This window comes from Zootermopsis nevadensis, unplaced genomic scaffold, assembly GCF_977971745.1.
Source record: "Zootermopsis nevadensis isolate Lab colony 2312 unplaced genomic scaffold, Znev_1.0 Znev_ptg000028l, whole genome shotgun sequence".
In the NCBI taxonomy this organism is placed as follows: Eukaryota; Metazoa; Arthropoda; class Insecta; order Blattodea; family Termopsidae; genus Zootermopsis; species Zootermopsis nevadensis.
This window is the reverse complement of record NW_028259160.1, coordinates 17,715,610-17,738,482: the sequence shown is the minus strand read 5'-3', so window position 1 is coordinate 17,738,482 and position 22,873 is coordinate 17,715,610. Positions and strand designations below refer to the sequence as shown.

The 22,873-nt window shown below is 45.4% G+C and overlaps 1 protein-coding gene across 1 annotated transcript in view; it reads right to left on the bottom strand.

Annotated features, from left to right (window-relative positions):
- LOC110826688 (uncharacterized) overlaps positions 1-21,200 on the bottom strand; it is a 30,018-nt gene extending 8,818 nt beyond the window's left edge. Inside the window, exons 1-18 of the mRNA XM_022057553.2 lie at positions 21,045-21,200; positions 20,214-20,289; positions 19,430-19,544; positions 18,796-18,930; positions 18,337-18,422; positions 17,606-17,678; positions 16,595-16,753; positions 15,927-16,095; positions 15,651-15,845; positions 14,016-14,129; positions 13,782-13,901; positions 13,474-13,538; positions 13,013-13,074; positions 12,409-12,467; positions 11,759-11,877; positions 6,536-6,608; positions 2,691-2,759; positions 700-869 (exon numbers count right to left, since the gene is read on the bottom strand). Of these exons, the coding sequence (XP_021913245.2) occupies positions 700-869; positions 2,691-2,759; positions 6,536-6,608; positions 11,759-11,877; positions 12,409-12,467; positions 13,013-13,074; positions 13,474-13,538; positions 13,782-13,901; positions 14,016-14,129; positions 15,651-15,845; positions 15,927-16,095; positions 16,595-16,753; positions 17,606-17,678; positions 18,337-18,422; positions 18,796-18,930; positions 19,430-19,544; positions 20,214-20,289; positions 21,045-21,200 (2,015 nt within the window). The remainder of the gene's footprint in view (positions 1-699; positions 870-2,690; positions 2,760-6,535; positions 6,609-11,758; positions 11,878-12,408; positions 12,468-13,012; positions 13,075-13,473; positions 13,539-13,781; positions 13,902-14,015; positions 14,130-15,650; positions 15,846-15,926; positions 16,096-16,594; positions 16,754-17,605; positions 17,679-18,336; positions 18,423-18,795; positions 18,931-19,429; positions 19,545-20,213; positions 20,290-21,044) is intronic.
- Between the last annotated feature and the right edge of the window lie 1,673 nt (positions 21,201-22,873).

Below are 22,873 nucleotides of genomic sequence, written 5' to 3'. Positions count from 1 at the left end.
TATTAGGTGTTATTTGCGCTTTAGCGTAGCAAAGGACACCACGTCTGTCTGTCTGTCGCGACTCTCAGCAAATTGTCACAACAATAAGCTTCGATACCATTCTTGACTAAGTTATTTCGTTGGTTACTCTGATGACGTAATCAAAACGTTGCGGAGGAGAACGCTGCCTCCATCTTCGAGGTTGACGCTGGCCTCGGATGCAAGCTCAACGCCTTGAGGATTTATAAGGAGGGGGGAGGGGGGTAAGTGCCTCGAAGTGAAATCTGGCAGCGGTAAATCCTATCCTTGACACATACCGGTTCAGTCACTGGCCCCAGCGACGTAATCGCGAAAACTTTCCTCGAGAACTAGTGACTCCACAGAACGCAGAGCGAAGAAGGTCGGAGACAAGACGGGAATATAAAAAATACATTTCAAAGTTGCAAAGTGTAACTGCAACGAGGAACTTTAAAGGACTGTGACGGTCTCCGGGGTTTTGGCGACGTGCAAACTCGTTCGTAGAAACCACAGTCTCAATATTCACAGCCGAAGGCATCGACCCTGAAAACGGAGACCTTCGGTTTTCCCCCCCGTCACTATCATTTCACCGCTGCTCCATATTCACTCATCTGAGGGGTGGGCAAAGGGACCTTTCGGGGCCGCAGTTCCAAGGACACCAAGAGCCTCACCCCTTCGCGACGAGAGTATGTATTTCCTCACCAGGGTTGCGTCGCGACGGCAGAGGCCAGCCCCAGCTCCTGGAGCACGACGTCGGGAAGACTGGGAAAGACGTCCGAGGGAGACGAACTCCCCGAAGACGTCTCGCTGCCCGACCTCACCACCTGGGACTCGGACATGCAGCGTCGCATCGACGACGTACCCTCCTGTTCCTGAAACACACCGCAATTCTGCGTGAACCTCGTCCTCCTCCTCGAGCTTGGGCGCCACTAACCACTAATTAATTCCTCGAAGACCGCGTCACTTACACCAAATACTCTCCTGAAATACATACAGCATCACTTTCTTTCATCTCGTGTTGCCGGAGTACCCCTTACACCCCTCGCAGGGGCTCCAGAACTCAACTCAACTCCACTCTCCTCTTGTCCCTACACGAGGTCCTGAATTATCACGGATTAGCTAAAGAGTTTTACGGAACACAAAATTAATTAAATTAGTAGCTCATGTATCGTGAGTTCACGCAGTTCGGCCTCCAGAAGGGCGAAGCAATGTCAAGCGTAATTAGCCGAAGAGATGAAAGTTAATTTACTGCGAGTTATGAGAATTGAGTGTTTCTGAACTGGACGATGCTGTTCGAGGTAATTGAGACGATCTGGGGAATCAAGAGAGGTCTTTCAGCTGTTAAGCCAGTGCTCGCCAGAACGTTCACAACCGTGCTCACAAGAGCCCGCCACTGTCATGAGGCAACTTAAACCAGAACACAAATAACACAATTATTCGACTATTTAAAGCACAGCGGTAATTACACACACGACCTACTTTCACATTCAAGAACTCGTCCATTTTGTTCCCACAGTGCATTCACGAGTTTCGTACGACTCACAGGCACAAATAAAAAAAAATCACTTCCTTAAACAACATTAACAGGCTGATCGTTGTCATGGAGACGCGAAGTTTTCCTTGAAGCAATAACTGCATTTTTTTTAATATTAGAGACTAGCTTCGGGCTTAAACGAGTTAACAAATAATTGCTGGAAGTTACGAAATGTTGCACGGGGCCTTGGCTGGCTCTTGTGAGAACGGCGATGAACATTCTGATTTCATAAAAGGCAAGGACTTTTGACTAGCTGCGGCACTAACAGCTTCTCAAGTAAAACCGTGCTCCAGGGAGTTGGAACGACCGTCTTAAGCGCACTGATCATTGAATGAACTTCATCCTCGTATCAACTTGCAAAGTTCACCAGTTCCAGAAACAGAGAAAAAAAGTTTTGGGCATTAACTGAGAGTCCACGCGGCAAATTAAGCATTTCTCTTTGGTCCAGATCTGTCGACGAAAAAAAAAAAGTCTTTGTAGATGACGTGCCCACATCCACAGCAATATCTCGGGTTTTGAACCCGGAAATTGGAGTAGGGCGATTATCGCTGGCCTGTGCTTTACTTATTTGGAAGAAGAAATACTTAACTGAGTGCGCACGTGCAGTCCACGTGCCGGGCTCGACAATACATTGATCACCACGCGCTTTGAAATTCCTCAGAGATGCACGTAGAAAATTAGCCATTAATGCCCGTGACAACTCATTATTTTGGATTTGTGTGTTTCGTGTGATTCTAAGTGTAACTGGGATCATTTCCTTAAACGGCGTTAACCACTTGATATTTCGTAATGGTGAAGAGCTGAGTTTTCTTCGCGGTACGGACCGGAGTATTAAATATTATTTAGGCGAGCTTCGGATTCAAAGGGTCAACGTCATATTCACGTAGTTTCAAGCTTTTCACGCGTGAGTGACGCTCTGTACGAAATAAACGCCTCTGTCACTTACGTAAATTACAATTACAAAAACAAAATTTTCTCTGATATGACTCAGAGGTAGTTTCGTTGCTAGGTAACGAAGAACATATATAAAGCTTATGAGAGGAGGAGACACACAGTGCCCCCAGGAGGTGGCCTCCAGAGATATGAGGAGATCGACAAGTGATGGTCCTCCAGATTGGGGGGTTGGGCAGGGAGGCTTTCTGTGGGGTTGAGTACTCACCTCGGAAGCAGAGTTGACCGAGGACGCCCTCTTGATGGCCGGGGAGGGACCAGGCATCTCATCGTCCCCCTGCGAACAGACGATGGCAATCATAGGAAGTCCTAATCACTCAGATCGTCAAGAACTTCACTGGTCTTATGGAAATAGAATGTCCATTAGCGCGTTCACTACATCCCCCTACGGGTCCTTATCACGAGCCAGTTCAATCCAGCTCACGCCCATCTCTTTCTTTAAAACCCTTTTTAATATTATCGCGCCACATACGCCAACTTGCGAGCAGTTATCTTCTATTCATGCTACTCAACGAAAACCGTCTACGTGTTTCTAATCTCCTCCGTGCGTGCTCTGTACAGCTGGGCTGGGGTTCGAATCCAGTCGACAGCCAACCCGCTCGCGACCTTCTGTGACGTAACGACACTTGGAATCAGGTCGCCCGCTCGCCACCTGTTCGCAGGATGCCTGTCCGTCTACCTGCCTCTGTTTTCTGCACAATTACGCCATTTGGTGGTGGTACAAATGTACCGAATGTGGCGGCTGGGTGGTTGCAACCCCTGCTTCGTATTCGGGGGGGGGGGGGGTACCGGGTTCAAATCTTTGCCTTCAACATCGGCACGACAACTTCGTTCCGCATTTTTCCAATCAATTATTCGCCGAATGCCCAAAGTTACAGATCCTGTCTTTGAGACGAGTCACTCGATTTAGATTTCGAAAGGACACCTGCTGCCGAGCGTTCGGAAGAGGTCAACACGATAACATCTGAGGGCGGGAGGAACTGTTCCCAAGATCGCGAGGTTCTACTCTCAGAGATCTGACTACGTAAAGCGCGCAAATCCTAAAGATCAACTGTGAATGTCACAGTTCCCTAGCAACAAAAGCGTAGAGTTCAAAGCAAGTGAAGAAACGCGGCCCAGCCCTCACAACAGACAACAAAAAATACATCATAAATATGCACGAGAGATCGCCAGTCAAGATCGGGCTGTTTTGCTACGAGACATAATGAGACTGGCACTGATCTCATCTCGGGTCTCAGGGCAAGAAAGGCACAAGCAGAGGGAATTGAACCATGAAACTGGTTATAATGGAAACCGCAAAGAGCCTCTGCACTTCTGTTTACCGACGCTCCTTCTGGACACGAAAGCACCCACGCACTTGAAGTGCATTCGATGTCCACAGATTGGGATCCTGTGATCCAACTTGTTTACGAGACTTTTAAAAAGATCATGAAATGGCATCCAGCTGGCGATCACGTCACCCGGCCATAAACAGCCAGGCTCCAGGGGTGTACAAACACGGTCGTCAATCGCGATTTCTCCTGCTCGCGAACCAAATGATTTTAACCCCCAACCCCAAAATTCCTACCTTTATAACTAACAGTGAACATACGTAATTCTGACACTCTTTGGTCAGGGAACAGGGGCCAAGACCTCGTGGAACGCCCAACAATTCCACCGTGTCTACAGATCTTGGCATATACGTAAACCACAGACAAACATTTACAACATGATCGTTGTTTTTGGAGGGAATTGTGATCTAAGACTTGTTAAGTCCAGGAAGAATGGTCCTGGGGATTTATCTGTTATTGCCAGTGAATACGCCCAAAACGAACTGCACACTTGACGGCATTTCAGGAAGAATATAGACGTTTCAGAGGTGCTTACTGCCTCCATCACCTTGGCGATGGAGGCAGTAAGCGCCTCTGAAACGTCGGAAGATCTCGACAAACGCACACGACGCAACATCCCAGAAGACAGACAGCTTCAAACTGTAATAAACCATTTTCCAAACGTCGGACCGAGAGCCCCCCCCCAGTCTGAAAACACATCGATTACGAACAGAAATATGTCCTCCGGGAACCAAAACCAGGTCGCCCAACCTGCAACCAGGTGACCTGTTGGACTGATCACGCCACGACAACACGCCCAGGGACGAAACTTTGGCCTGCCTCACGTCACACTGGTAGATAGCTTATCGGCTGAGAGGTCCCGAGTGAAATCAGAGACCAAAGGGTAAGGATGTGGCAGGAAGAGCGACCAACATACGCGAGCACATTTCCTTACGAATGGGAGTCAGACAGAGAAAGAACGATTCCTCCATGGAGCATAGACCTTCCTCATAACATAAGCCGACAGTCACCCTGCTTTAAAAGAAAGAGACTTTCATGTAACCACAAGGCACCTTACTGAGGTCACAACAGCCTATCCTAATCCAGTTTCCTTAAGACCCGCCGTATCTAGGTCTGAGCCCTCCGAGTGACCTCTTCCCTTCCAGAATTTTGTACGCACTTCTCATCCTCCCCCATTTGATCTCCGAAGTTCGTCAAGCCTCAACTGGAATCACACAGCGCTCTAGCTGCCTCGGCCCCAAGACACTCAGACCCACGAACGTCGATGCCGTACGGAGCTAGAGTCTGGAGATACGCGGCCAGGTGGCGCGCGAACTGGGTCAAACTCAACTGGTCCAGCAGACACACACAGCTCGATCAAGATGCCAGCATCCGAAGCCGGATTCACGAAATGCTAAACATGCTACAGGCCCATTTCATAAACGGGCTCCAAGCATAATTATTCTGCATTATTTCGAGGACTTTTTCGTCGAATTCTAAAGTACACGTCATTACCTACTCGTTCACGGATTCAATACAAACATAAAAGCTTGTATTAAATTGCGTAATAATGATTTTGTAGCACGAAAAATTACTGTAATGAAGTCGTGGAAAGGGAGACGGATCTTTGTATGGATGCACCTCAGAAAATTACCCCCACTGCGCAAGAAATGCTTCGGAGGAACGCAAAGGTATCTCAAGATAATGCCATTATCTGGAAATAACTGATAAGAGAGACGACATACCGTCGCATATCAGTCCCCCTGACAATAAATGAGGACCTTTTTTTTTTTACTACTCCAAGACGTAAACCTGAAGGCGACCTGTCAGTTTCACGTGCCTACTGCCTGGCAGCCACTGCAAATGCTGACCCTGCCAAGATACGAACCTCGGCCACTCACACTCGTAACTTTAAAAATTCAACGCACACACGCACTTTCAAAGCGTAAAAGTCAGTATCAAAACGCCACCGATTTTTCCCCCCGTATTAAAAGGGGCGAAGTGTCATGCTCCATCATCGCCTATACCTCTTACTATGACGTACACCGAGCTCGGGCTTACTTTGCGTCAACTGTATGAAGGATGAGTTGCGTGATAAATACGCACTGGTACTACGAAGGGTGACGGAATCGAAACTTGATTCTAGCTCTGGCCAGACAACCTCCTCCTAGCTGAATCGAGTAAAACCACGGCGCATTGAATTGATATCGGCCACATATAAAAAATCAGACTGTAAAAAAGACGAGAACTGGGCTGTTCTGATAAATGAATCGATGAAATATGAGGACATGAAAGGTCGCCCGTCCTTATCGTATCAGCGCTCAAGAAAGGCGAAACACCGGCTCAGTAAGGAAAGACGCCATTTTTTCCTTGCCCTCGTAACCATTTGACCTTGCAGGCTGATCCGTATCACATTTCGGCCTCCGTACACGCAAGCCTACGGCAACTTGGTCGCACGTTCACGGGGTCTTTCCCCCCCCCCCCCCCCCGACTACAGATCCCTCGTTTTGACGTTCACTTCTATGAGATCTGAGGTTTCCAAGGCGCGGTGATTTTGTCGACGTTCTTCTTCTGGGCAGCAACGTCTTGTGGACGTTTCGAAGGCACATACCGTCTCCATCTTGCCGGAACCAGAGACTTCCAGGCCGAGAACCTCCCGACTCACGCGAGGGCGTCACTGTTACCAGCACAAGAGCCAATTTCACTGCAAAAAATTCTGCGAGCTATTGTGATGTGTACTCACCGAGGGCTCCGGCTGCTCCATGTGAAAGACGTCGCAGACGCCACCGGGCCTGGCCTGCAGGTTCGTTTTTCTCCTGCGAACAGACAGAAGAGCGGCCATGATGAGTCGCTCGTTGCTTGTCACAGGCGTGACTGCAGGTGACCACTGGTACCGGCCGGCGCTAATATGGCGGGCGGAGGAGAGGGAGGAAAGAGACGGAATGGGAGGGAAGATAAACAATGGTCAAAAGAGAGGAGGGTGACAGAGAAGATGAACGAACATAGAATAAAAGAAAAGATGAAAAGGATGCGAAGGATGGGAGAGAAACGAAATTCTGACGAGCATAACCTTTGATAACGAGATGCAATATTCGCCAAGGGTTCGTGGCCCACGGGTTGATCGCCACAGGTACGATACTGAGTGCAAGCCACTCCTGGCGAGTGAACAACACTGCTCTTTGAATAAAAATTTCCTTGGATATTATCCATCGTCTAGTAAATATAAAACGTAAAAAACGACGTTTCGGAGATGGGACTCTATCTCCGTCTTCAGGTTCCTACACAGTTGGGCCCACTAGATAGAGCTAATCCCTATCTCCGGAGTGGGCCCAACTGTGTAGGAACCTGAAGCCGGAGATAGAGTCCCATCTCCGAAACGTCGTTTTTTACGTTTTATATTTACTAGACGATGGATAATATCCAAGGAAATTTTTTATTCAACTGACTCTTCACCATCGTCAAGAAGTTTAGATTTGATAAACACTGCTTTTCGCCTTGGCAGAGATTGCAAAGAGTTCGTTTTAGTATAAACGCCCGCCTAAGAAATGATCCACAACGCAGACTGGCTTTAACAATGAGAATTCTTCACAGATCTTTTGTTATTTCATTGTTGTACAGACGTTCTTTAACAATCGGAGTCTGCGCGCGACAAAAAAATGCCTGAATGAATTATAAAATATTTTTATCGGCGATTCAGAACGCAACAAACACGTAAGAAAAATCAAGGACAAAGCAAGGAGACGCAAACCTAACCTCACTCTTGAAAACTTGCCCGGGGTAAAAGTCTTGTCAGTGTGACGTGATGATGGGGGCAGAGATGACATTGATGATATTTGTAATTTAACCAACTGATACGTCTGATACGCCCGAGAAAATTTTCGGAATAGCATTTTAAACACTCTGTGGCGATCACAATAGAAGTTTTCTCCTCAAACTTGTGGTTTGGAGAGAAACGGGCTCTTGCGAACAAAAGAACGTCTTAAAGCGTCTGTGCCTATTAGCGTAACACCAAACATTTCGTCACTTGTAATGTAACACAGCGGAGAACAAATAAATATTTGCATGACTCATGGTTCAGACGATAAATTTCGTAGGCACATTTTGAAAAATCCTGAGTCACACAAGTCAGGGTCCTGAAGACAATAAAACTTCCTTCTTTACCGTTTTCCAGTTCCGAGACACTCGTAGGGAATCTTGTGGCAAATATTTGGAAACCGCGATTCGTTTCCTGTCAAATGTTGGCCAAACCTAACAAACACTTCTCGTTATTTATTGCATCGTTTTAGCAAGAAAGCATCTTAAACAAAATCTTACGCGCCCCGTACCACCAATCTATATCCGTCTTTCAAAATGCCACTTAAAATGAGGGCACACGTTTGAAAACACCAAACAACTGGAAATAAAACAATTACTTTAAACGTTTTCTGAGTAAAGCCAAACGACCACATTTCAAATTATGGACAGGAGAACCCGTGAGGGTGGGAGGGGCTTTTGCAAACCGTGTGTCGCAACTTCCTGGGACCGCACGAAAACTTTAAACCCGTTCTTGTGCCACAAATTCTATTCGAGATCTCGCTACCGAAACTTTGACGTACTTAATAGGAATCCTGCAGCGATTATGAAAACACAAACACAGCTTCCATTATACTAACACATTTAACTGCGGTAGAGATGCCCCTGGGAGGAAACTGTCTATTTGTTGGCATATTTTACACAAGGTGACGTAAATAAACATTCTAAATTGAGAAACAGAAGTAAACCTGTCCCACCACACGCCATGCAGGGGCTTGGGGGGAGAGGCTGTACAGCTCCTACTCATTCCTAACCTCGCCACTAGATGGGGTTGGGTGCGTTGTCAGTAGAAACATAATTTAATCCTGAAGAGGTAAGACGCTCTTCCGAAACGACGGTAACCGCCAGGTTAATGCACGGAAGTCGTCTTCTGGGTTCTATGAACGCGTACTCTGGAACGTCAAATCCTACTTGCGTTAATCCATGTTGTTATTTACAAATAATGTTTCTGGGCTACTGAGTCGCAAGTCTTGATCCCCCCCCCCCCAAAAAAAAAGTCGTACCAAACGGAGAAGGCAAGGGGTTCAAATAAAAGATAGTGAAAGGGCCCGACACTCTTAAAAGTTTGTAATAAAAAGTTTCCTCAGTAATGGCCCTTCAAGGCCGAAGTGAACGGACCCGCCCCTAAAAAAAGTGTTCCGTGCCGTTCAAGCGTCAACGTTGTAATTTCTGTGTTAAAAGTGTTGTCATGTAACACGTTTTAAGTTAAATTTACGTAACTTCACCGTAAACACGGTCACAGAAGGGGGTTCCTTGCAGATAAGGTGGATCTGCGGGGACTGCAGACCTCAAAACAGGCCACGGCATGTTGATTCGGCGCAAAATTACGATAAACGCCTCGTCCATGTTCGGTCGCTGAACAAAAAACGTTCTTCGTATACAGCTCAGAGACATACAGCCCCGTCAGTGTGAATGGTTCGGATCCCGATAGAGGCCAAGTGTCCTTGCGGACTGAGTGGTCAAGGATTCACTGTTTTATCTCCACGCCACCATACGCCTTCATGGCCCGATCCTGACAATACAGCAACAGGCACATGGAACTAGTCGGGAACTTCAGGTGGCTATCGGACAGTTTGTTAGCGATATTCCTGATACTACAACAGACCCTCATTCAAGGCTCTACGCCCCGCAATCACCATTTACAAAACCTAACAACACAGACAACGTAATTCCTCAGAAGGAGACCAGGGCAAATGTTGTATTATCACAGGAAAAGACTCGATTTGAGATTCACCAGGTTAAAAAATATAAAAAAAAACCGACTTAGCAAGTGTGACCTGAACTGTGAGGTACCCAGTTCGAAAGTGGACTGCACCGTGTTGCCACGCATTTCATAATACACCAGAGCCGCTCCAGGCGGGCTACGCCACAGCCTGTGTTTATCGCTCGCAGGGCCTCTACAACCAGCAACCTCAGTCTCTGACAAAGCGTCATTCAATAGCGAAAATACCAAGTCAATATTGCCCGAACACCGAGGTCACCACTCCCAAACTCTATTCTATTTTATTTAATGATTGTATATCGACTCTTTCGGTTAGTCGACGATCAATCCTTGAGGCAATTTTGCCACCTGTCGCGTTAACAGCGATCATAACAGACAAAATCAATTTTACAGCAAAGATACTCTACTGGTGCTGAGGCCAATTTCTGCCAAACTTCGTGACCATATATGGACTGCACGAAGCAGCACATTCTCCGACATAATGCAAGTCATCTTCCACTGCCACACGACGGCATCCCCAAACGAGCCTGTGACAATCGTGTTACCTCTGACACTGAATCAAGCAATCGCAAGCAGCTACTTGCCTGGACGGCGACGAGACGAAAACCACTGCACTGACAGACAGACACACACTCACACCCAGCCGAAAACCTTTCACCACGCGGTCCGCGTCTCGACTGACGAGTCCCTCGACCGACAACGGCAGATAACCCGCGACTGGTGACGGCCTTAAGGCTCACTTGCACATTAATATTCAGTTCGTGCGACCACCTTAGTGACTGAGCCCAGTAAAGTGTCTAAATAGAACAGATACGTTAGTAGGATAATGAGGTCTGGGTTCAACACTCAGCACAAGCACAGCCCTTCCTGACAGAGCCAGTGTTTCGGAGGAACAAACTATTTCCATCTTCAGGGCTTCAGAGGATGAAGTGCGTCCTTCCGGAATATTGATGAACTTCTCCTATAAGTTGTGCGCGTAACTATATGACATGTATTTTAGAATCTTTTTAGGTTAATACCACCATCACTTCGACTGTTGTGACATCATGGTGGCGTTTCGATAAAGCGAGCGGATCTTTATTTTTCCCCTCACCTCACGCATCTTCAGTTCGTAAATACACAAATAAGTAAACAAATATGGCTTCCTTTCTTTCGTCTTTCCTTTATGTTGCACTGTTGTCTTCTAATCTTCCGCTTTGATTCACTCCTACTCCCTCTATAAACGTTCTGCTGTTTAGTGCGCATGCCTGCATTTCCGGCGACACTTGACGGTCGCGTTGTTACAGTAATTTGTTTTATTGCGCAAGCGCCAGGAATTGGAACAAGACCTGAACTTTTCCGCTTACATCGGAATTGAAGGTCTCATGTGATCATATCCCGTGTTATTTCCTTTTATTGGTGTATTTTCTAAGCTAAAAATACACACTTGAATTATTTCCGAATGTGACCTCCATCGTGGCCACAGACCGAAAGACGCAGACCTCGACATTTTGGCCTTTTCTGAGCATTTGAGATGCAGTGTTGCATAACCAGACTTCCGTTCCGTCCTACGGCACAAACTGCCATGGCAATTAAACGAAGGACCGTGACATGACCACGAATTATTACGTTCCTTCATAAATGAGATGAGGAGGCTCCTGCAGACAATATCACTTGATGTCAGAACAGAAGCTGATCTTATATTACGACAGCAAAAAAATTTCGATGGGAGACACCAAAGGGAAGAGACGACACGGGCGACCTTGACGTAGATGAAACGATAATATTAAAATTAATCTCAAGGAAATGAGGTAGGAGGGTGTATGGACTGGAGGCTCTTGCGAACACGGCAATGAACCCCTAAGTTCCATAATAGACAGGGAATTTCTTGTGAATGATGACACAACTACCAACCAAAATTATAATTTTCCCTGCAGTCATCTCTAATGGCTAATGACACACAATCCCCCGAGGCACTGTTATCATTATGGAATTCTGTCGGTCATGCAAGTCATTATATTCCCATTTTCCAAATGACAGTCACAGTTTCATGTTAGTCCCTTCTTCAAAACCGCACTCTCAACACATGAGCACCAGGTGACCATATTCTCTCCTGTGACAGGGCTTTCGTAGCGACCGTGCGTTAAAGCATTTTCCCAGAACCAGAATCAGAAAGACTTATTTGCAGCTCACCTGACAGCAATCAAAGCATCCGTGTCGCGCACCCACTTCGCCAACTGTGTGTCAGGATTGAACAGGGTCAAATTCTGCACGTCCAGCCACAGGAAGTCCGACGTGGGATCCGAAGCTTCCTAAATATTAATAAATCATCCACAATCAGCACTCGTCATGTCCTCAGGATCACGGCTGAGAAAACTATGAGATGAATTAACAGAGGAAGTTGCACAATTTGTGCTTTTGATTCATTATTGTTAAGGTAATTAAATGAAGGAGGATCAGAAAGTTGACATTTTGTGGGGCAATACTTATTGCGTCAACTGGGGTCTTCTGGCTCAAGACGCGTGGTCTCGTACGTCGCCATGAATGTTTAAGAGCAACACATTGCCTTAATCTTCAGGTAACTTCATCCTGAAGATGGATACGTTCCTCTGAAATATTCGTAATCACATGCAAGACCACGTGGCATAAGAACCCAAAAATTTCAGTCCAAATCTCGGTGTGCTTTGTTTCCTTCTTGCTCTAGCGCCGTCCCACATGCAAGGCCGCAGTTCAGATCCACAGCGAGAGGTGAATAACTTTCAATAACCTGAATTGTTAAGTAAATATACGCAAGACTAAATATTGCCCCTCAGTATCTGCATTTCGATCTTCCGAATACTAACCTCGAGGACAGAGTGCTGCTTCGTGCTACAAGATTCCTCACCCAGAATCATGGAGTTGTCTGGAAACAAAATTTTTATTCAAATTACTTTACATTTCTACGTGAAGTTCTAGCTCTGACATCGCCGTTTCGACGAAGTTGCAATTGTAGGATTTGAGATTCTCGCAGTGGCAAGTACAAAGATGGCTGTCTCTCACGCCGTCTGGTACAAGTTTACGGAAATATCACAGGTGGGTCCTGCACTTCCATCATGAGGGTGATGGACGCAGGAACCACCTCTGAAATTTTGTTCAGCTTCTACCACACTGCACGGTGCAAACATCCCAGAAGACAGTCACATTAAAAATACTTGATATTTAGAACGTAACAAAGAAAAGAAAGTGTGTTCCAGTTAAATTTAAAAAAAAAAAAATCCTTTCACATCTTATCCGGCAAAAGAGTTGACAGGTTTTAGTCAAATTCCTAATTTATTTGCGGTGCCACATAAATAAATGGGTAAAATTTTGTAATCAACAAAAATGACTGAATGATGAGGGGTAACAAGAATCTGAACGATACAATCACATCCAACGAACGAAACAGTCTTGTTGCGTGACAGTCATTACCTGGGCTGGCCTGCGCGACGACGGACCGCATCTCCCGCGCCACATCTTCAGCACTGACCGGCCTGTGCAGAAAACAGAAGACAACTTTAACTACAGCAAGGGCAAATAAAGCGACGTTGAGACGTGGGTCGTAGAACTTCAAACAGTTAACAGAGTCGATATAGGAAAATGGTTTCCTGCTACTGGGGCTCTTCCAGTACGAGGAGAACAGAAAACTACTCTTCATAAAGAGGTTAAACTAATCCCCTTCTTAATTTTTGGCTAATTATCTGAGCCCTCTGTGATCAGCATGAACGAGCCAGGGAATCGACGTGTTTACAGCATAACAACAAACCCATTCTTTCTTTCTTGTAGTTGCAAATGCGAATTTCAAAGGTGAACGTAAACTGATCTTTAACATGCTCATGCGGGGAAATGGGATGTTCAGGGAGAAAGACGAGCGAGATTCCATTATTACTTACGCAGTCTGGCTCTCCTGATTCCGAAAATCAAGGGACCATTCGCACTGCACCTCTCTGTCTGTAACCTGCAAAAGGAAAACTGCCTTCAGGACTCTCTTCGCTGGCAGAAAATTTTCTTTCTCTGCACCAGTGATACCAATAATTTCAACAAACACAGCGCAAAGAGACTGGAAGGACTTGCCTGATTTTCGAGCATCATATTTAAAAAATTATTCTTACAATTTTTTCCAAATACTTCATGCAATTTAAGCCACAAACAGGAAGCGCCCTCTCCCAAGACTTCAACGATCCACGTGACTTCATCTTACCTTGTTCACAGCTTCGATTTCTGCCTGGAGACTGTCGTGATTGTCCGCCACAAACCTATATGGTGATGAGCGCGCACTAACATACATGTCATCTTCGTTATTTGAGATGTTCTCATTCCCCTGAAATTCAGAGGAACGCGCCAATTAAAACAACAAACAAAAAATCTCACATGCGAAGTTTCACACGTTTGTGTGTCTCAGCCTAACCTAACCTAATTGGATGTAGCGACTCACCACCAAGGACGTTCTCCTCGAGAGCACGAGAGACGCCTGGCTGTGGACTGACAGGAGCTCATCCTCCATGCTCAACAGACAGACTTCTAGTGACTGCTTGTCCTCCTGCAAATGCTACAAAAGTTTTCTCGGTAAGAATCTCACATGGACGTCGATCTCTTCTACCTGGCACCAATTCAACAGTTTGCAACAACAAAATCTCTGACAACGACCGTCTCCTGCGACGTTGAGCCACGTAATCTGGTAAAAGTTTAATGACATTACAGAAGTGCCTGCTGCCTCCATCACCAGAGCAATGAGTAAGCCAAGCACAAGGAAATGATCATCTGTGCCTCTGAAATGTTGGTAAATTTCTACCAGACTACACGACGCATCACAAATCTTCCTTTCAAATTGATACTTTTCTGTGTAAGACTTGAGGTTCTCACAGCGGTGAATATGAAGATTTCTGTCTTCTGGGTTGTTGCGCTGTGTAGTCTGGTCGATGTTAACCAACGTTTCAGAGGTCATACTGCCTCCGTCATCAGGGCGATGAATATGCCAATAGGGTGTGAGAAGTTGGATTTTATAGGCAGGGAAGTGAAAGGTGTAGCCTGCCCCGAGCCAATGGGAGCAGGTATGGGAGTGGACCAATGGTAGCACGTGGGCGAGGGTGGGAGAGGGAGAGATTGTAGAGAGAGAAAGGTGAGTGTAGTTGTATGGATAAAGGCCCTGAAAGGGGCCGAGTTAGTGGTCTGGTTGGTTCTGGCGGCGCACTCTTGCTCGTTCTCGGAGTCCTCGGAGTGTGTGCGCCGCCAGAACCAACCAGACCACTAACTCGGCCCCTTTCAGGGCCTTTATCCATACAACTACACTCACCTTTCTCTCTCTACAATCTCTCCCTCTCCCACCCTCGCCCACGTGCTACCATTGGTCCACTCCCATACCTGCTCCCATTGGCTCGGGGCAGGCTACACCTTTCACTTCCCTGCCTATAAAATCCAACTTCTCACACCCTATTGGCATATTCATCGCCCTGATGACGGAGGCAGTATGACCTCTGAAACGTTGGTTAACATCGACCAGACTACACAGCGCAACAACCCAGAAGACAGAAATCTGATACTTTTCTATTTCTTCTGCTGTGTTTCACAAAATCGGTCATTATACGCTCGCTTCTTCAATGGCAAAACAGATTCAGGACCCTGCGTCACATTAAACTAATTTCACGCAACATTAATTTTTCCCCAGCAGCCTGCCACTCCATCGAGCCTCTTGCAGAGACTGACGCTCTGTCCGGCATTCTTGTAAAGAATTTCTCTATGTCAGAATCTTTCTTAAAGAATAAACCAATCCAACCTAACCTAAGAAATTAAATCCTCCATCCCCTCCTCATACAAAATCAAATTAATACGATCCTTCCCTGAAGAACGGAATTCTACGACTTACATTTCAGCGGACTAACCATCTTTCACCGGTCTTTCTTGTGATTCTCAGTTCCGTTTCGTAATGCCCACAACAGGACAACCAAGCCCAATATGGAAAATACCGATAACAAAACATTCGCGCATTATCCACAAGATTGCGTTATGGAAGCAGAACGAACTGGAAATAAGTCGACTTACAATAAGATACGAGATGACAGGAGCTACTAACTTGTACGCTACTCAGCAGTTCATCAACGCGGCCTTTCAGCTCTAAGATGTGATCGGCCTGCGTGCCATTCAGATGCTCATGTTGCCTGCACTGCTTCAACAGCTGCTCGATTTCCATCTTCTGCAATGTAACTGTCTTCTGCACCTCCTGGTTCTTCCTGCTGCTCACCTCCAGTTCCAGTACCAGTTCCATTTTCTGTAACAACACGAACAGTCAGTTTCTTGATTTAATCGGAACGTCAGATCGCGTTATCTGTTCGCTCTCAGTTTAAAGAACCTGGTTCTCAAGTTCCGACAGCTGCCGCCTGTTGACCCGCGCCTCTTTCTCCAGCTCCTGCTCCCTCAGCTTCAGGACGACGCCGGCCGTTTCCGCCGCGACTGCCGCCTCCTTCAGCTCCTCGCACTCTTTCTGCAGTTGGTGGAACTGCTGCATGACGCCTTGCAGGCTGCGCAACACACGGAAAATATTCTGACTTCCAACCAAAGTACATTCAAAATAAATTATAATTCTGACACAGAAAAGTAATTTCGAAGTATCAACCCTCTTCAAAGGAAACAGAATGCATTTCCGTGACAGTAATGAAATGGTTTAAACTGGTTAAGGGGATAATCGCTCCATAATCTGAAAATCATATGAATCAAATAAATACATTGCACAGTTGCTGATTATTAAAGTAGATGGTACATATAGTTACCAATGGGCTTTAAAATGGTTACGCCATCCCACAGATAAAAGCTTCCTATTCAATTCCCAGAGCGCAGAGTGTGCAAAACATTATCACATTTCATGGGCACAGCATGCAAAAGTTCACCGTTCAACACGCTGCCAATGCATTGCAAACACGACCAAGCGAAATATTATTATAACAAAATTACTTTATTTATTATTTTCTGCCCGCCACTGAAATTCCTCTCTACCACAGACAAGCATCGACAAATCATCACCTGGACAACTTGAGGCACATTTTCTTGTAGTCCTTCTGCAGCAGAGCGTAACCATCCTCGCTGGCATGAAGCTGCGTCTGGAGGTCCTCGTTCTGCTCCTCCAGCCGCTTCTTCGAGTAATTCAACTCCATCACGCACTCCATCAGAGCATTTGTCTCGCTGCACACAGCATCAACACGACACCACTGAGGTTACGCGTACTTTAAGACAGGGTGATCAAGAAGTGACATAACCCACGCGCAGTTCGCCCCCCTTCTCGTGTCCGTAATTTGTATTTTTCAGCAAATGTAATTAGGCTGACCAAATTCAAGATGGACGAGATAGGCGAGACATGTCCTGCGCGCTGGAGGGATGAGAAATGTGTACAAAACTCCGTTTCAGAAACCTGAAGGAAAGGGACTAGTTGGAAGACCTAGGTTCTGATGATATGATAATATTAAAATGGATCTTAGGGAAATGGTATTGAAAGGTGTAGATTATATTGATGTGGCTCAGGACATGGCACGCTCTTGTGGATGGGATAAATGTGAACAGACCAGGAAGACTGACATGACCACATCTGACAGCTGTCGCCATTACGACAAGAATTTCAATAGTTCCAAGCTTACGAAAATGAACAGCACACTACCAACCAAATTAATTTAACTGGTGTGAATCTGTGGTGCAAGGAGGAGGTCACATACTTTGTGTCACGGTATCACAAATATTTCCGATGAAATTAAAATGCACCGAGAGAACATTATATCTTTTCTTGTGGATTGCATGACTTTTTGATCACCTTGTACACACGAATTTAGAATGGGGATGAAAAGCAGGAAAGAAAACAGAAAAAGAATAATTATGGAAAGAAGGAAGAAATATTTGAGAAAGAAAGGGAAAGTGGTGGAATATGAAGAAAAGAAAGAAGCAGGCAGACATAAAGACAGACAAAGGAAGTGATAAAGTGAAGAAGGGAAGTTGACCAAAAACAAAATGACTTCAGAAGCCAAACAAATCCTGTACGTAACTCACACAGCATGAGGCAGAGTCACTGGCTCGTTACTGCTGCAACTAAAGGATGAGATGTTGGAAGAGTTGTGGAGATCTGGAACACAGAAACCGATCACTCGACACAACACTTGGTGTCGTCGTACAGTCACTTCATTAATTTCAAATAGCGAGCACATTGCGTAAAGTGGTTATGAGTCTGAGTGTACTCATAAGTAGGCACATACAGTCACCTCTCATCCGGGCACTAAACTACCCTTTTATGTGATATGGTGTCATTAAATAACCTACAGAACCAAACGACATTTCTTTATAACTTGATCACTGAACTCATGACATCCGTCCTCCTGTTCCCCTCAGAGTCCGCTGATTGACTCTCACACTGCACGTTCTGCTCGCAGTACGTGCAGTGACCCAAAACTGCTGTGAGAAACTTTATCAGTCCAAAGCAATGCAGCGCAATTTTCAGTAAAACCCTGTTAAAGCCAATTCTCCTTCGCTCTGATGTAAAAGAAGTCGCACATCAGTAACAGACGCAAGTTTCCTTAAACAAAAACCATCACATAAGACGGCAAACCAACTCAGCGGGCATAGAACCATCCCGTCCGTCAGATCCTGAAGTCGGTCTTCATTTTCACAGAATCCAGACCACGCAAGACAGACATTTTCACGCTCATCCCCATAAGAACCTCAAATTACACAGATTTATATTTCATCCCTTCATTTGAATCAATTACTGCATAAGTGAAACTCACCAGAGACAGGGTACTCGGCGGGATCGCCATCCGAGATCTGACCGGGGTCGATGGTGCCGGCATTGCACGGATCTGCATCGTCCATGCTGTAAGACGACAGACATTATGACAACACTGCGGGCTAAAACATAAGACGCTCAACGACCAAGCCAATCCAGAGCGCCTGTAGAATCCCAGAAAAGCTAGCTGAAGTTTCGGATTACTCTGCGACAAAGGTTTATTCATGACTCAACTATCATATAGTCACTGAACAGAGGCCTTCTTCAGAGGCAAATTCCTAGAGCCACGTCAAAATGTATGTCACGTTCGCGCATCGAACCCAGACGACAAATCCCCCACATTCACGTCAAAACACACTTGTTCTCCGTCAGTGTCTGCACGGAGGATCTCAAAGCCGTGCTCTGAGTCAGATTCATAGCGAAAACAGCCCCGGTCAAAAAATGTGGATAAGAGAGTTACCAGGAAATGTCATCGTTGCTCTTCTTCTTCATTTCTTCAGTCCAGGTCCTCATGGCTGTATGAAACGTCTGTCTTGTCACCTCCACATTGGATTCTTGTGGGTCCAGCATCAGTTTCAGTTCCTCCAAGACAGACCTGAACATCAAGCACAGAGAAACAATGAACCGTGGCGGTCCACAGTGCATGTGTTCTGCCACCAAGCCCCCAGCCCTAAGTCTCCTTAATTCTGAATTCACTTTATTAACACCCCCCCCCCCTTTAAATTCTCATTTTTCCCCACTAACTTTTGTGCCTGAGGAATATTTTATATTTTTCCTATCAACTTTCTTTCTCTTAATGAATTTATTTCACACGTATCACGTAACAAATGTAATCGCTACGCCACGTTTTCTACAATCTCTGCGCCCACTTAAATATCTTCTCTGTAAGATTACAAGTCGCTGCCATTTTCTCCGACTGACAACATGTTTCTATCATCAGCAAATTAGTAACTTTTTTAAAAGTCTGAACGATTGTGAATGTATCTCTGACGTACATCACAGAGAACCGGACCAAGGACTGAGCCTTGCGATACTTCAAGTGGGGCGTGGGCTCCGAAAGACCCATCGCTTGCAGTTATTACGTGCCATCTCACCTGTCCAGCTTCTGATCGGCCTGGCTTAACATGAAATGCATCAGCTTCAGCACAGGAACTTTGCCCCTTCCCTCGGTGTCACATTCTGAAAATATCATGGTCACGATCTTCTCTTCTGCAAATAAAGGAACAGTTCAAGAATTTGCCATTACTGCAGCAGTTCACACTCAATTATAATCCCAGATAGGGATTGGCTGGCCATTCAACTGCGCTAGCTGAATTATTACTTTTAATAGCAAACATTTGGCATTAATCACCAGGAATAGTCAAAACAATCGGCCAGCTTTTTTTATACGTTCATGGTACAGAAGGGCCGAAGAGCTGTTTGGTAACAACAGAAATTTGGATGTGAAGAAGCCCGAGGTTCTCGTGCTGGTGAAGATGTCAACTGCGGACTTGCAGCTAGATCCCAAAGTTTCTTAGGAAATGTATCACCTGCATCTTTCGGAAGAAATCGAGGACCGGGATGCGAGACATTCATGTCGAACCAGGGTTGCCAGTAGTGATAAATTACTCACATCCAAATCCTGACTGATACCTTCCTCCTAGATGTTGGTAACCAGCTGCAAGACCTCATGGTGTTATGACCCAGAAGGACATGACGGACATTTGATTTGTCTGAAACTGTGAATGCAGGCCAGTCACAAAACTTTAGAACCATAATTTACGGTACCGTGCAGCAGCACTCAAGTAGGAACCTTAACATTCCATGAGACTGCATATTGCAAGATTCTGGGAGACTGAAATATGGGACTCACTCTGCAAAGCATCGTTGTTGGCTCACCTGTGACATTGGGTTCTTCATCCTCAGAACTCACTTCTTGTTGCTCCATGCCAGCCAGTATCGAGATCCTGTCACTCTGAAACAGTCAACAAATTTCCACAGTTTTGAATGAAATAACTACGATACAAAATCAGAACCTGGACTCAACCCTGATCCAGCAGTTTACTAAAAAATTTCGTATGATCCACTTCTCAAAAATCTCACTTGAGTCCTGAGACGAACATCGGTCTGTCCTGATCGACATTCTTCATGTTACTTCTTGGCCTCTCCAGGCAAGTCTGCCTTTCCAGACACCAACTTAAGCACGCAGACGCTAGCAACTTCATAAATCAAAGGCAGGAGGAGGCACCGTCTGTCGGTACAAACTATGAGAATGTTTCCTGGTACAGTACACCAAGTTGCCAAGGAAATGGCTGGACTGTCCCTGTCAGACCAGATCTGCATCAGGTAACCCTTGATTATATCTGGGCCTACAACAAGCCAACAGCAAAATTCCGGACCAAAGCGAAATCGGCATGTGGCGATAAACAGAACTAAAGGCCTGCAATCAAAGAACGCGCTCTTACGGGTTGTATAACCATTAGGGGTTTGTGGTAGGATTATGTGAATGCATGCAAGAATAACATCAGATATGGATCTAATTAATATCTACGACTTTCGCTTGAAACATTTTACGGAATCCTGAACATTTAATTGGACACGAAAGAAGTAACTTCTACCGCAATTCTATATGGCCAGCCCATCAACAACGAACACACATTTCTCATGATTACGTCTTTGCAAACCAGTAGGGGAACGTGGGACTGCCCGAACGATTTTCCCATGGATTACCTTCACTTCGCCAGCAAGATTCCTGACCTTGATCCCTCCGTTCGTAATAAGTTGCAGAACAGACACGCAATCATTTCCACTCCCCCCACCCCCCACCCAAAGCCATGACGTAACTCGTACAACAACAAAAACAGAGGAACTTATTAGTGGCGACATGACCCGGAATTTACGGGACCATTTCGGGTATTCGTGAATCACCGTCTCTTAAAATAATTGCGAAGGACGAGACAAAGCTGATTTGTAACAAAATTAACAGCAGTTCCATGGCGTTGTGGCTGTTCGTGGGACCTCTAGAAAAAACGAAGGCCTGCCAACTATTCGGCCTCGCGTGTAAAAATGAAAGCGAAAATTGTGTTATGAAGAACAAAAGTGTTAATAAAATTCAAGGAACCTGCATTTCCTAACCGTTAATTTTAAAGTTGGGTTGTAAGGATGTGAGGTGGGAAGAGACCTCTGGGGAGACCTAGAAGTAGATGGGAGGATAATCTCAGGCGGGATCTATGGGAGATAGGAGTTGAAGAAGACTGGATTTTGTTGGCCCAGGACAGGGCTTTGGTTAATTCGGTGCTGAACCTCCGGGTTCCGTAAGCCATCTAGTTAATTACTACAACGAACAAAAGTAGCCATATAAACCGAAAATTATGAAGTATCTAACATCACCGAAGCCAAAAGTAAAATCTACAAATATTTTAAGAATTCGTTCTTTACCTTTAAAAAAAAGTCTCCAACAATTGGTTAATGGCTGCTGAGAATCATAAAAAACAAAAAATTCTGTTACTGATTTGAAAGAGGAAGTGGTACTTATTGTTTACTGGTCGATTCGGGGAAGGGGCCAAACAGTCTAAACAAATTCCCCCCCCCCCCCACGGGTCTGTTCCGTCACTCATTGTAATCTGAGTAGATAACGCTCCTCGAGGTGACCCCCTCCCTCCCTCACCTCCGGGTATCTGCACTGATTACGAACTGGAAAGCCAGACCACAGCCTTCTTTCTATATTTCTCCGTCCCTATTCAACCCGAGCGTCTCCTTTATTGTCTCTCCGCATTCATCACTCATATTCATGCCGTCATTCTGCGCCATTTAATCACAGTCAATTGATGAAGAATTGTCAAATAAAAGATCGAAGAATCTTCACACTTTGTTTAGAATGTCTCGCAAATTGTATTATTCTTCTTCTAAATAAAATAAAAGCGGGGGAAAAAGGCTCAATCCTCAAAACACGAAAACAATTCTTTCGCATATTATGGTAACACTGATCAACATTTTAAAGTTGACAAACAGCAGCCTTGTTGATATCACAGGATCCGTTTCGTGGAAGCACGATCTCCTGTCGAAGCAGCCTATATGCAACCGTCTCGACATTACCCTGAAGGTGTTCAGAAAAGAGAACGGAAATCCTCTGCTGAAATCAGCTGTTTTCCCGTATGGGATTCGAACAGGCCTGGGAATCATTGAATCGCTACGTTTGCTCGGTTGAAATAATTCTCATTTGATCTCACATTTGCAATTGCTCTACTAAACTGTCAGGAAATAAATGTACCCTTAAACGTATTTGTAGTTTCTAATGAGATTAGGGTTACGTTGTGTTCGCTTTCTTCACACGTTTTCGAGATTAACACCGAAGGGAACCTCGAACGGTTAAAAACTCTTCAGTTGGTACGCTTTGACCAACCTTCCTTTCATACAAAACCTCCCGTCAACAAAGGATTTGCTTACAGCTGTCGCCAGCAGTAACAGAAAATACAACAAGGGACAGAGACAAGCAGAAACCAGATTTGGTGGCGAAATAAAGAAAGGAAGTTCTCACGCACGTGATCGCAGACCCTGAA